At 35.7% G+C, this 14,417-nt stretch overlaps 1 protein-coding gene across 4 annotated transcripts in view; it reads left to right on the forward strand.

The window, feature by feature from the left end:
- The window catches only part of APLP1 (amyloid beta precursor like protein 1), a 56,215-nt gene extending 45,084 nt beyond the window's left edge, over positions 1-11,131 (forward strand). For all 4 annotated transcript variants that reach the window (XM_053690154.1, XM_053690156.1, XM_053690157.1 and 1 more), the window contains 4 exons: positions 1,903-1,973; positions 3,090-3,149; positions 8,019-8,162; positions 10,155-11,131. In XM_053690154.1, coding sequence (XP_053546129.1) covers positions 1,903-1,973; positions 3,090-3,149; positions 8,019-8,162; positions 10,155-10,253 — 374 coding nt within the window. In that variant the 3' untranslated portion in view covers positions 10,254-11,131. The remainder of the gene's footprint in view (positions 1-1,902; positions 1,974-3,089; positions 3,150-8,018; positions 8,163-10,154) is intronic.
- Positions 11,132-14,417: the final 3,286 nt, after the last annotated feature.

Genomic DNA, 14,417 nt, shown 5'->3' on the forward strand with positions numbered 1-14,417 from the left:
AAACCCTAATCTGTAACCTAAATAAATCCTAATCTATAACCTATATAAACCCTAATCTATAACCTAAATAAATCCTACTAAATCACCTATATAAACCCTAATCTATAACCTAAATAAATCCTACTCAATCACCTATATAAACCCTAATCTATAACCTAAATAAATCCTAATCTATAACCTACATAAACCCTAATCTATAACCTATATAAACCCTGATCTATAACCTATATAAATCCTAATCTATAACCTATATAAACTCTTATCTGTAACCTATAGAAACCCTAATCTATATCCTAAATAAATCCTAATCTATAACCTAAATAAACCCTAATCTATAACCTAAATAAATCCTAATCTATAGCCTTAATAAATCCTAATCTATAACCTATATAAACCCTAATCTATAACCTATATAAACCCTGATCTATAACCTATATAAATCCTAATCTATAACCTATATAAATCCTAATCCAAAATTCTCAGTTAAATAATAAAAGGCTCTGGTGAGGTTATCTGAAAGGTCCAGAAATATTTTTAGAAAGGCACACTTTGTCTTGAGAGCTGTCTATCCTGCCATACAGGGTTCTGGATGTACAGCAGAGAAACCTACATTACAATATAATGCTAAATAAAAATCTCCATGCCAGTGATTTTTTTAACATTGGGCCCTAAACTAGTTTACATGAGAGTATACTGAGATAGGGTCAGGAGCAAGCAGAGATATATCACTAGTTTACATGAGAGCATACTGAGATAGGGTCAGGAGCAAGCAGAGATATTTCAGCAAGATGCTCCTTAAATGAACACTAAAATCACAATTAAAGTTTCATAATTCAGATGGAACAAATTGTAAACAACTTTCAAATCAATTTCAGAATATGTAAATATGCACAGTCTTTTTATACGTACACTCTCAGAGGCACCGTCTCCTACTGAGCATGTGCTCGAAAACACAAACATATATGCATTTGTGATTGGTTGTTGGCTGTCACATGATCTACTACTCATTTGAAATTCAGACTAAGGGGCATATTTATCAAGCTCCATACGGAGCTTGACGCCCCGTCTAAAGACCGCTGCTCCATAACCTGTCCGTCTGCTCTGAGGCGGCGGACAGACATCTCCAGAAATCAACCCGATCGAATGCGATCGGGTTGATTGACACCCCTGCTAGGGCCAATCTACAGTGCGAATCTGCAGGGCGCGGTATTGCACCAGCAGTTCACAAGAACTGCTGGTGCAATGATAAATTTCCGAGAGCATATGCTGTCGGCATTTATCGATGTGCAGCGGACATGATCCGCAATATCGGATTATGTCCGCTTGCACAATGATAATTCGACCGCTAGGTGCTTTTGCAGTTTCTTTTTATTATGCCTCTATTGATTATACAATACTATTGGATGTAATGGTCCTTTAAAGGGATAGTCTAGTCCAAATTAAACTTTCATGATTCAGATAGAGCAGCAATTTTAAGCAACTTTCTAATTTTCTTCTATTATCAATTTCTCTTTGTATCTTTATTTGAAAAGCAGGAATGTAAACATAGGAGCCGACCCATTTTTGGTTCAGAATCTGGGTAGCGCTTGCTGATTGGTGTCTTAATGTAGCTACCAATCAGTAAGGGCTACCCAGGTGCTGAACCTAAAATGGGCCGGCCCCTAAGCTTTCTTTCTTGCTTTTTCAAATAAATATACAGAGAGAACGAAGAAAATCTGTTTATAGTACTAAATTAGAAAGTTGCTTAAAATTGCATGCTCTATCTGAATCATATCATTTTTATTTTGACTAGACTGTCCCTTTAAGTTTCCATTTAGTTGTTACTCTGAGACATTCTTTTTGATGAACTTCAAAAACCAATAGTTTTCTCTCTGACCCTTGTCCCATTTGTCCCTCTTCTAGGCTCAGCAGTCTGGGATGTATACTCAGATTTCCCCCCAAGTGAGCAAGCACTCAGCTTCCCAGCACAAAAGGTGAGATCTCAGCGTAACATGAGTTTGTAGAATAAATGAGATTAGAGCACAACTGTGACTCATTGAGTTGTATTTTTAAGAGGGTTTCTTCCTACAAATAGGTAAAATATATAGAACAAGTCATATTCCCTGGCTAATGTAAAACAAGAGAGATGCCCATGTCCCTCTGTTGTTCTATCAATTGATTTGACTAAAGAATAGAGAGATGGGTGAGACTTTGCTGTGTAGGAATTGGTGAAACTTTATAATGTGCAGAAACATTCCCTGCTATACAGGGACCAGGAAGATAGGAACTAAGTCAGGGAAGTTAATGAGTGGATTCACAAGTGTTTAGTGGGTTGTGGTGGTGGAGGTGGAGTGTGTGGTCAGGCAGTATGGTACAGGGTGTGGTTAGACGGTGTGGGCATGGTTATGCAAACCAGTGGCTAGTCTAGGCATAAAGTGGCAATGTCCTGTTAGGGGCAAATTAAGCCCAACCAGCCTAAGGGGAGAGGAAAATATTGAGGGGCCTCTGCACCCTCCTAGAACAAGCAGTAGGGGGATGTTTGAATAAATTAAAACAACATTCTAAGGTCACCTTCTAACAGAGTATGATTGTTTGAAATATATCTTTGCTTTCAACTCTCAAACGTCTAAGAAAAACTATTTCACTTTTATTTAGTGCAAAAAAGTGAGCAGCTATTTCCAGTTAATGATGGCATCAGTCTGATACATGAGAAGTTCATTCTTTTATACTTTTTTTTTCAATTTTATTTAACGTATTCTGCACAGTGCATATCAATAGGACAATAAAAGTGCAAATATTATTATCAGCGATCATAGAGATAATAAAACATAGTAAACTCCAGAGCCAACAAAAAGAAATGATAAAAAGACAACAACCAATGCCAGGCAGCGTATCAGGCATTAGACACAGGGAAGTAGTTTATATCTTTTTTACTATATTCTTATCTGTGCCATCCTTACTAAATTTACGTAAGTGAGTGACAGTTATATGACATGAATATGTAAATGACCATTTATAGAGCACAGAATTGTGTTTATCTGGTTCCATCTCCCACTGTGCTGTCTGCAGAGTCAGTTTGTTGTTGTATTAAATATTTTTTTTGTTTTTAGGATAATGCGTCCATGAAGCAGGTTCATTACCAGGCTGAGGATATGCAGAAGGATGAGATGGTATGTTTGCCCCCCCCTTCACCCCAAAAACTTATATAAGGAAATGTTTGTTTTTTTGTTCATCTCTGACAATGTGAGAGGATGGGCGGGGCAGAAGTATTTACAAGGTGAGCGGGGAGACAAAGAAATAAATGCCCCAATCACAAGTATGTCAGGTGCAACATGTGCAGCAGGAAAGAGTTGTTTAAAGGGATATGAGACCCCAACATTTTATTTTGTGATTCAGACAGGGAATACAATTTTAAAATAGTTTCTGAATTTACTTCCATTATCAATCTGCTTCATTTCCATGTTGTTTTTTTGTTGAAGAGATACCTAGGTAGGTGTTTAGAGCACTATGTGGCAGGAAATAGTGCTGCCATCTAGTGCTCTTGCAAAACTGCTGTCATATAGTACTCCAGGCACGTGCACGCTCCTGAGCTTTCAACAAAGGAAAAACATGATAATAGAAGTAAATTAGAAAGTTGTTTAAAATCACTGCTCTATCAAGGCATTTTTGTTGTGTTGCTATAGAATAAGACCAGCCAAGTCTAAACATTTTAAAATAAATTAACAGCCTTTTTATTGCAATGTTTTTTTCCACAGGCAAAATCTACCCAGTATGGGCTTGAGTCTACAGACAACATGGTCTTATTATGAGTTAAAGTCAGTTAGGACATATATGTAGCACTGTTAGCCTTGAAAAGTCTGCAAGTGCATTTAAATTATGAGGATTAGAAAATCCTCAATTTCAGACTAAAATACATGAAAAGTGGGCAAAATAAATCTTGAAAGTAAATTGTAACATTGTTTATTACTGCTTTATATAAAAAAAATCTACAGGTGTATACTGCCCCTTTAATGTACATATTAGCAATTTAAATATGATGGTTATTTCCCATCAAAACACTAAATAAATGATGTGTTGATCCGGATGCCCATGTGGGGTTGCTACATTGAAGAAAATATTTGGGAATTTTTGTCCCTTTATACTGTGCATAAGAATCATGTAGCTGTCTCTATGGGCGAGATTACATATACAGCGTAGGTTTCAGCGCAACTGCTGAAACCCACGCCGCCCGTAAATTCACCTTGCACATCGGGTGAATCACATATATGGTGACGCGAGATCAAAAACGTGCGACTTTCAGAAATGTGCGGAAATAGACATTTCCGGAGTCGCCAGTGACATACGGCAGTTTATGAACTGCCAGCGCCTAAGAAAAAAAAGGTTTAATCATCCATAAAAGTCTAACCCGCCTCCCAAAAATGAACCAGACACGTCAAATCCCCTATATCTGCCATCCCACCACATTGTAACTTATAATAAAATGTATTAACCCCTAATCCGCCAACCCCCACATCGCAAAGTACCTAATAAATGTATTAAACCCTAATCCACTATCCCTCCACATCGCAAACTACCTAATTAACCTATTAATCCTTAAACGCCATGCCCCCAACAACGCAAAGTATTAATCTAATCACTAAGCCCCCTTACCTAACACCCCCTAAATTAAACCCAATTACCTACAATTACATAAAATGACATAAAATGACATAAAATGAAAAAGACTAACTTTAAAAATTAATAACAATTACCAAAAAAATCCTATCTTTACATAAAAAACTAAGTTTACATAAAAAAAATAAGATTAAATTAAAATAAAAAAATCTAATATTACAAAATCAATTTTCTACCTATGAGAATTAACATGTTTAAAAACTAACAGTTATGACTCACTTATTAAGTAAAAAATGATTATTAAAAATGTTATGTATTTTATATTCCCAACGCACAGTGGTTTTAGTGCCCCCCAGGCTGTATTTTATAAATTTTACATTTGCAGTATATTTTATTGCATCTTATATGCTGTAAACTACACTCATTTGCTTTATGGGGATTCTGAATAACTGAACAGCTACAATCAATGAAAATCAATCAGAGCTTCTAAATCAGAATTTCTGATTGGATGAAATGATTGCTTATATTAGTTACTTAGTGATGAAAACACACACACACACATATATATATATATATATATATATATATATATATATATATATATATATATATATATATACTGTGTATATATACACACACAGAGTAACATAGTAGATGAGGTTGTAAAAAAGACAGAAGTCCGAGTTCAACCTATACAAACCTTAATTTATATACAATAAATGCTCATGTTAATCTTAAATTGATCCCATTTAAAAGGTAACCCATTTAACACAATCAGTCATAGCCCTGTATTGTTTCTAGCTAGAAATGTATCTAAACTATGTTTAAATGTATCTAAGGTATTGGCATTCACTACCTCGTTAGGTAATGAGTTCCACAATTTGATTGCTCTTACAGTGAAAAAACGTTTACGTTGCAGGAAATTAAATCCCCTTTCCTCCAGCCTTAAATTGTGATCTCTTGTAACAAACAATTTTCTTAGAATAAACAGAGCTTCCCCCGTCTCTGTATATGGGCCTTGAATACATTTATATAAAGTAATCATTTCACCTCTCGAGCACCTTTTTTCTAGAAAAAACAGACCTCTCCTCGTAGCCTAAATTCTCCATTCCCCTTATTAGTTTTTTTGGCCCTTCTCTAAACTTTTTCTACATCTGCAATGCCTTTTATGAGATTGGTCCCCGGAACTGCACTCCATACTCAAGGTGAGGTCTTACCATGGATTTATATAGTGACAGAATTATGCTTTCCTCGCTTGCATCAATGCCACTTTTAAGACATGCTAGTATCTTATTAGCCTTAGAAGTCGCTGCCCTGTATTTTGCACCCATCTTTAGCTTGTTATCTATTACTACTCCCAAATCCCTTTCCTCCTCCGTTTGACTAAGTCTAGTCCCATTTAAATAATAGGTTGCCTGCTTATTTTTACTTCCAAGATGTAGGACCTTACATTTTCCCATATTAAATCTCATTTTCCATTTACCTGCCCATTCTTTTAATTTTTTTTAAATCTTCTTGTAAAGTAATTTCATCCTGCACTGACCAAACAATGTAACACAATTTTGTGTCATCTGCAAAAATAGGGATGTTGCTATTTAATCCTTGCTCCAATATATATTCTTTCTTTTGAGAGACTCTGTGTTGCAACCATATGTTTAAAGGGACACTGAACCCAAATTTTTTATTTTGTCTTTCAGATAGAGCATGCAATTTTAAGCAACTTTCTAATTTACTCCTATTATCAATTTTTCTTCTTTCTCTTGCTATCTTTATTTGAAAAAGAATGCATCTAAGCTTTTTTTTTATTCAGAACTCTGGACAGCAGTTTTTTATTGGTGGATGAATTTATCCACCAATCAGCAAGAACAACCCAGGTTGTTCACCAAAAATGGGCCGGCATCTTAACTTACATTCTTGCATTTCAAATAAAGATATTGAGAGAATGAAGACAATTTGATAATAGGAGTAAATTAGGAAGTTGCTTAAAATTTCGTGCTCTATCTGAATCATGAAAGAAAAAAATTGGGTTCAGTGTCCCTTTAATATAGTGTTTCTTATTTTAGTGTTGCCTTTGCAAGTGGGCACCGTTAGGGGTCTATTTCAAGTAATCACCCAATCACCATTATGATGTGTGTTGGGTGCCTGTATGCCAAGTTGACCCCCCCCCCCCCTGTATTTGTGTGTCCTTTAACCATTTGTTGTAGCCATCAAAAACAATTTAGTAATTGATAAAATGAATTCCTCCTTTTTAGGGGAGAAAATTGACTCTGTACTAAAACTAATGTGACTTGAAATTACTCTAAAATAAGTTTGTACAATAAAAATCTGGTGGAGGAGACAGCAATGTGAAAGTCCTTTTAAACAAGAAAACATTTACTAAATATTAATCAAACCTTTTCAACATTATGTTTAGAAAATAATGATAATAATCTAAACAAAAGTGCTTGGATGCTTAGAAATAATCTGTTTATTATTTAAAGGGCACAAAATATTAATGTTTCCTTCACCGCATTGCAATGAATGCTCAGCCAATCAGGAGCTGTACGACAACCCCCACTGAAACTAAACAGAGCGCAAGTCTCTGCGTCACTTGCTATGTACCATCACAATCATATAGCAGATTGTGCACACACGCAGGAGGTAGTGTCACTGTATAGGGGGCATTTCTACATTTAACAAGCTTTTCAAACCATTTGCCCAGTTATACATACTTGTTTCACTACATTCATTTCAATGCAGTTAAAGGGATATGAAACCCAAACCTTTTGTGATTCAGACAGAACATACCAATTAAAAAAAAGTTTCCAATTTACTTCTATTATCAAATTTACTTTGTTCCATTGTGTTCTGAGTTGAAGACATACCTAGGTAGCATCTGGTGCACTACATGACAGGAAATAGTGCTGCCCTCTAGTGCTCTTGGAAATTGATAACAGTCTTTCAAACTGCTGCCATTTAGTGCTGCAGAAACCGGCTGGCTCCTTAGTTTACATTCCTGATTTTCAACAAAAGATACCACGAGAATGAAGACAAATTGATATTCGAAGTAAATTAAAAAGTTGTTTAAAATAGCAGCTTTATCTGAATAATGAAAGAAAAATGTTGGGTTTCATACCCTTTAGACAAGTTTAATGTTGAGTGCCCCTATAAGGAAGATCTTCATTACTGGACAAACCTTGTTTTATGATGTATGTAACGTACAACCTGAAGCCTATATTCTTCCTGTGTATGTTTCTTGTAGCACAACTGTAAGCAGCTCTGCCGTTCTCCTATTGCAACGTGATCTGGTTTGTTTGGCATAATACAGCAGTATAGCTCCTGATTTGCCAACACGTTGCTATAATATAGCACTGTTTTATTAAATGTCACATTCATTAATTGCATTTTCATTGTGTTCTCTAATTCAGTAATGTTTTAACCTGCAGGAACCAGACACTCTTGTCACATTTAATCGGGGCGCCCTGATTGGCCTTTTGGTGGTAGCTATTGCTGTGGCAATGGTGATAATTATTAGCCTCCTGCTGATCCGACGTAAGCCCTACGGGACCATCAGTCATGGAATTATAGAGGTGAGCTGTTTGCTAATGATATAGAATGTTCGTTAAACAGAGTGTGTTCCTTTAGGGAGGGGCTTGCAACATTCAGACTTAGAGTTTAGTCACATGACACAATTCAATGTTCCATAGGCCCTCTTTTTTTTATATGACTATAAGACCAGGCCAGAGGACTGTAACCCTCTTACTTCAGTAGCAGATACTCTGCCTTTTGTACAGGCTCAAACTATATTTTCCCTGAAACTAGACTATTAATTAAAGGGACAGAGAAGTCAACAAAATATTTCTGTTATCAAATATATCTTTTTCTCTTGGTATCCTTTCCATGAGAGCATATTGAAGTAGACTCAGGAGTGTGCATGGAGTGTGGTGTCACTCCTGCACTCTATATTAGTTGTTTAAATGTTGAAAAAATAAATGTAAACTTTGACACCGCCATGTTTTAACACAGTGTTATCTAAATATAAAAGCGTAGTCTCCTTATCTTATCTCCTCTGCTGAGTCCAGTTAGGAAGAGTTATGAATACGCTGATAAAGTAACAAATATCACAGTTTTTACCTGATGCATTCAGTGATTGGTTAGAGCAGTGCACAAGCTTATTTACATCTATCCTTTGATTGGACACAGCCAATGAGATAGATAAATATAAAAAAGTAATATACAAAGAGCTGCATTCTGTAAAACAGCTATTTAAAAAAAAAAATACAAAAAATATTTAATCCATTAAAAAGACAGATCATGTAGAGGTAAACATTTTAAGGCATTGATATGTGCTTGGTCATGTGACTAATTATTTGATACCTCTTTATGCTTTGTCTTTTTAATGGATCCAAGGACAGTAAAGTCAAAATCAAACGTTCTTGATTCAGATATAGCATGACATTTGAAACAACTCTCTGTTATCTAATTTGCTTCATTCTCTTGAAATCCTTTGTCGAAAAGCATACCTAGGTAGGCTCAGGAGCAGAAATGCACTACTGGGAGGTAGCTGCTAATTGGTTTCTGAACATTTATGCCTCTTGTCATTGGCTCACCTGATGTGTGTTCAGCAAGTAGTGCATTGCTGCTCCTTTTACAAAGGATGCAAAGTGAACAAAGCAAATTTGACACGCCTGATGAAGGAGCTGTAGTGCTCTGAAAGGCTGCAATAAAATTCCTTTTTCGTTAGCCAATAAAGGTATCAATTATACCATTTGTTTGTTATTTTATTCTTCATTCAGAAGTAAATCGGAAAGTTGTAAAATTGGGTTTATATTTTATCCCTTTTGTAAGTACATAGTTTGTAATGGTGCACATACTATGGATAGATACAAAAATTAAAGGGGCAGTCTCGTCAAAATTAAAGTTCCATGATTCATATAGGGCATGTAATTTAAAAAAAAAACTATCCAATTTACTTTTATCATCAAATTAGCTTTGTTCTATTGGTATTCTTTGTTGAAAGCTAAACCTAGGTAGGCTCATATGCTAATCTAAGCCCTTGAAGGCCGTCTACTATCTCAGTGCATGTTGACAGTTTTTCACAGCTAGACAGTGCTAGTTTTTGTGTGCCATATAGATTACATTGTGCTCACTCCTGTGGAGTTATTTATGAGTCAGCACTGGGTGGCTAAAATGCAAGTCTGTCAAAAGAACTGAAATAAGGGGACACTCTGCAGAGATACAAGGTAATTACAGAGGTGAAAAGTGTATTATTATAACTGTGTTGATTATGCAAAACTGGGGAATGGGTAATAAAGGGATTAGGTATCTTTTTAAACAATAAAAATTCTGGAGTAGACTGTCCCTTTAAGTAATTTTCCCTTTAACTATCTGACGGAAAGAAAAAAATATATATATCTCAAAAATTATCTTTTTTTTTTATTTTTTACAAGAGATCAGAACTAGCTTAACTTGTTCTAGAAGGGTATGTGCCAAAATCTTCCAACGTAAAATGTTACATATTTATACTTTGTACAATGAAGCAGTCTCTAAAAACCTCTGCATTTTTTTTATTTTTTTTTTAGGTCGAAGCTTCCAGATGCCCCGAGGACAAACACCTAAGTAAAATGCAGAACCAGGGCTATGAAAACCCCACCTACAGATACCTGGAAGAGAACAACTGAACATGAGCCTTATTCTAGGGCTCGGGTGTGATATACTGTTTGTTTGTTTTTGTTTTGGGGTGGGAATTTCATTTGAAGAAAGTTCTAGAGAGAATACAAGATACAGGGAAAATGTACTACAAGAATCACCAAATAGGGAGCATTGTTACTCCCCCTTCAATAGATAGAAAGTGATGCATCCCATAAGGGAGCTGAAATTAAAAGAAAGAAAAAATGGAATAAAGCCAAAAATAGTGATATGTTGTATATAGGAAAGAACTCAAGATGTTGATAAATGGGGGACACTTGGGACAGAGCGGTTTGACCCTTCAGCTGCCAGAGAGGGTTAGAGTCGTTTCCGATCTCTCTGGAAGTCAAAGGGTCAAAGTGTTTGCCTCTCTCCCCTGTAAATGCACTTAAATTATTTATAACTTAGAAGGGAAGAGTCAGGCAGCGCTGTAGCCTTCAGCTGTGGGACATCCCCCCACCCCCTTGCTAGCACTAGTGAAGCATCATCATACCGCCAGATATGCCAGCAGCACAAAGATAGCGCGTCCGATGTACAGAGACTGCTTCTCCATCGCATTCAGATGCCTCCTTATTTATTTAATAGTTTGACTTGTCTGTGGCCGAGTAGTTATAATCCCCAATAACCTCACCCTACGCTTATCCATGGCTCCTCTAGTCTCCAAACCACGGCAACGTTCATTTCTGCTAAACGCTATTGCTTTATTGGGTGTTGGGAGACAAAGGACTGCTTGGTGCTCTCTCGCTGTGGACTGGGGTGATGGGAAGGGACCCTAGAGTGAACACAGTTATGGGGGAGACTGTGTTTTATGGCACTTTAGACTCTGTATTAATTATTTTGCCATATTAATAACTTCCTTAAACACTGACAATTCTGGTTGTGTGTCTCTGTTTCAGACGTGTGTGTTACTCTAACTTATATTCATTTTTGTCCATCACATTTACAGAAAAAGTTGTTTTGTTTATTACAAAAATAAATAATCAGTTTATGTGAGACAACAGAAGAAATGAGACGAATGTTTCTGGTGCTCATGGGCAGCAGTTATTTAGGCACCTTCACATATTTTCTACCCACTTCTACCCTGAGACAAGTGCAGCATCTGACCAGATCAAATTGGGAGCCCAGTGTGCAGCAATTACAAAGAAACAAGAACATTTGGGTTTAACAAACCTCTGTACATGGAAGCACTCATAGGTAGCTGCCTGTTGTGCTTGATAATAAAATACATTGAATGGTCTCTCACACAACACGTTAATGGGACAAATTTCCATTAAATGATGGTACATTTTTAAATAGAATTTGGGGTTTTATCACAATCTATAAATAGATCAGAATCGTCAGGTTAAAGCTGCAGACGAGTCCTTTCTGATGTTGATCTGAAGCTTCATTGTTTACTGGCATTCTTTTCCTCATCAGTTTAAAAAAATGTTCCTGTACTGGACCTGCCAGTCCTGTTTGGCTGATCACAATATAAATTTGTGGGCCATTTTCACTTATCAAATTCCACCACTAAAAGGACTTGATAGCCCCACGACAATGTTATTCAAATTTTTTAAAGGACATGAAACCTAATTTTTTTTTTTTCTTCTTTCGTAATTTAAAGCATTTAATTTTAAACAATTTCCAATTTACTTCGGTTATCTAATTTGCTTTGTTCCATTGGAATCCTTTGTTGAAAAGCAAGCTTAGGTAATGAGAAGTAACGCATTACTGGGAGCTAGCTGCTAATTGGTGGCTGCACGTATATACACCTCTTGTCATTGGCTTATCTGATTGTTTAACTGGCTCCCGAAAGAATAAAGCAAATTAGATAATAGAAGTAAATTAGAAACTTGTATAAGTGTGCATGCTCTATCTGAATCTTGAAAGATTCATTTTTTTTCTTTACTGTCCCCTCAATGTGCTCCCAATGACTTATAGTAGCTGCAGAGTAAAAAAAAAAAGTGTGTTTCCTTTATATTTATTTGTGTATATGAAATATGTTTTTACTGATGAAAGCCTCAATCCATTGTTCAAGAACATGCCCATATAAATGGGCTGAGCCTGCAAAATTGCAGCCTCCCCCCCCCATCTTATCTGTCTGGCTTTACACGATGCCCAATACAATTTTAATTTTCTATTGTATTACTTGTCGCTTCCGCTCTTTGGGATCTTACTTGCCGTCTCTAGTTTACATATGCTTTTTTGTATAGAGAATACTACAGTATTTATATTTTCATTATAGGTTTTTTTCGATGGGCAAAATCAGCTATTTTAAAAGGGCAAAATAAAGCGTAGTATATAAACAATTTAATACACTCCAGCATGTTAAACAGATCATTGGGAATACATTAAAGCAGAAGAAACATTACAGTACAACGTCCCTTGAACGTGCATTGCAAGCTTTAGCATGATTAAAATTATATATATATATATATATATATATATATATATATATATATATATATATATATATATATATATATATATATATATATATAGTACTGAGACGCAAACCTGTATGCTCTGTCTGTCTGAATCAGAAGAGAACATTTTTGGGTTTTATTTCCTTTAAGAAATAAGCATAATTTTTACATTACATAATGTACCTCTCCTTCACAAATTCTTTAAAATCTTATGTTGCCGACAAGTTTTTAGACAAACTCACCACTAGGGATGGGCGAATGTGTAAATTTTTGAATTTCGAATGTAGAACGAATGTTATTACTGAAATTCGAATTCTAAATCCGAATGTCGATAAGAACGAATATTCTTAAAAATTCAGAAATCGAATGTTATTTACAGTTTTCGAATGTCACTTTCGAATTCGAATGTTTATAATTATATCGAATGTCCACATTCGAAATTTCGAATTTAACATTCTATTTAACAAATACTATTCAGAAGTTCAATAGTTTATGTGGTAGGGCGGGAATCCAGTAAATTGATACATAATAGATACAAATATATCATTTAGAATGTTTCCATATAGAATATTGCATAATTCGAATATTACATTTAAAGAAAAAACATTAGAAATACTATTACAATCTAAATTCGAATTTTTCGAATTCGAATATTGCATAATTCGAATATTACATTTAAAGAAAAAGCATTAGAAATACTACTACAATCTAAATTCAAATTTTTCGAAAAGAATATTTTTGAATGTAATCGTAAAATTCGAAACCGAACATTTGAAAATCGAATGTTAGAATGTTATGTAAACATTCGAAATTCGATTCGAACGAATGAACGTGTTAAAATTCGTGCCGTTTTTCGAATGTTGCGAAACATTCGCCCATCCCTACTCACCACACAGAGAATCAGGGGCATAGTTAACCCAAGTAACAAAAAATCCACTTATGTAATCGCTCCTGCTGATTGTTTTAAATTAGCTGAAAGTAACAAATCTGAGGATTGAATAACCCTTTATCTAAATGAAATTAACATTTTTGTATTACAATCTTTAGTTGTAATGTGCCAGCAGTCTTCTACTTAAAAGGGACAGTAAACACAAAAAAATGATATTGTTTAAAAAGATAAATACCTTTATTTACCATTCCCCAATTTTGCATAACTAACACTTACATTAACCCCTTCCCGCCGTTATCACGTTCTATGCCGTCCTAACCGCACTGGGCTTTAAAGCCGTTTGGATGGCATAGAACGTCATAGCCGTTTGGCTGTACTAAACCCAAAGGCGCTTCCTGAATGGGATTGTGGGCTGGAGGATGTGCCTAGCTTCATATTCATTCCCCCCTGACACTATCCCCATCATTGAGATCGCATGAAGTCCTGGCAGGAAGGGGATAATATACTTTACCTCTATGACTACCTTGTATCTAAGCTTCTGCAGACTGCCTCGATATTTTGACAGACTTGCATGTCAGGCAATTTGTGCTGACTCTTAAAAGGGACAGTCTACACCAGAATTGTAATTGTTTAAAAATAGATAATCCCTTTATTACCCATTCTAGTTTTGCACAACCAACAGTTATATTAAAACACGTTTTACCTCTGCGATTACCTTTTATCTAAGCCTCTACAAAATTGCCCCCTTATTTCAGTTATTTTGACAGACATCCCATTTTAGCCAATCACAGCTGGGTCACTTGAACTCCACGTGTGTGAGCACAGTGTTATCTGACACACATGAATTAACACCCTCTAGTAGT

The sequence above is a fragment of the Bombina bombina genome, chromosome 8 (genome assembly GCF_027579735.1).
Source record: "Bombina bombina isolate aBomBom1 chromosome 8, aBomBom1.pri, whole genome shotgun sequence".
NCBI classification, from domain to species: domain Eukaryota; kingdom Metazoa; phylum Chordata; class Amphibia; order Anura; family Bombinatoridae; genus Bombina; species Bombina bombina.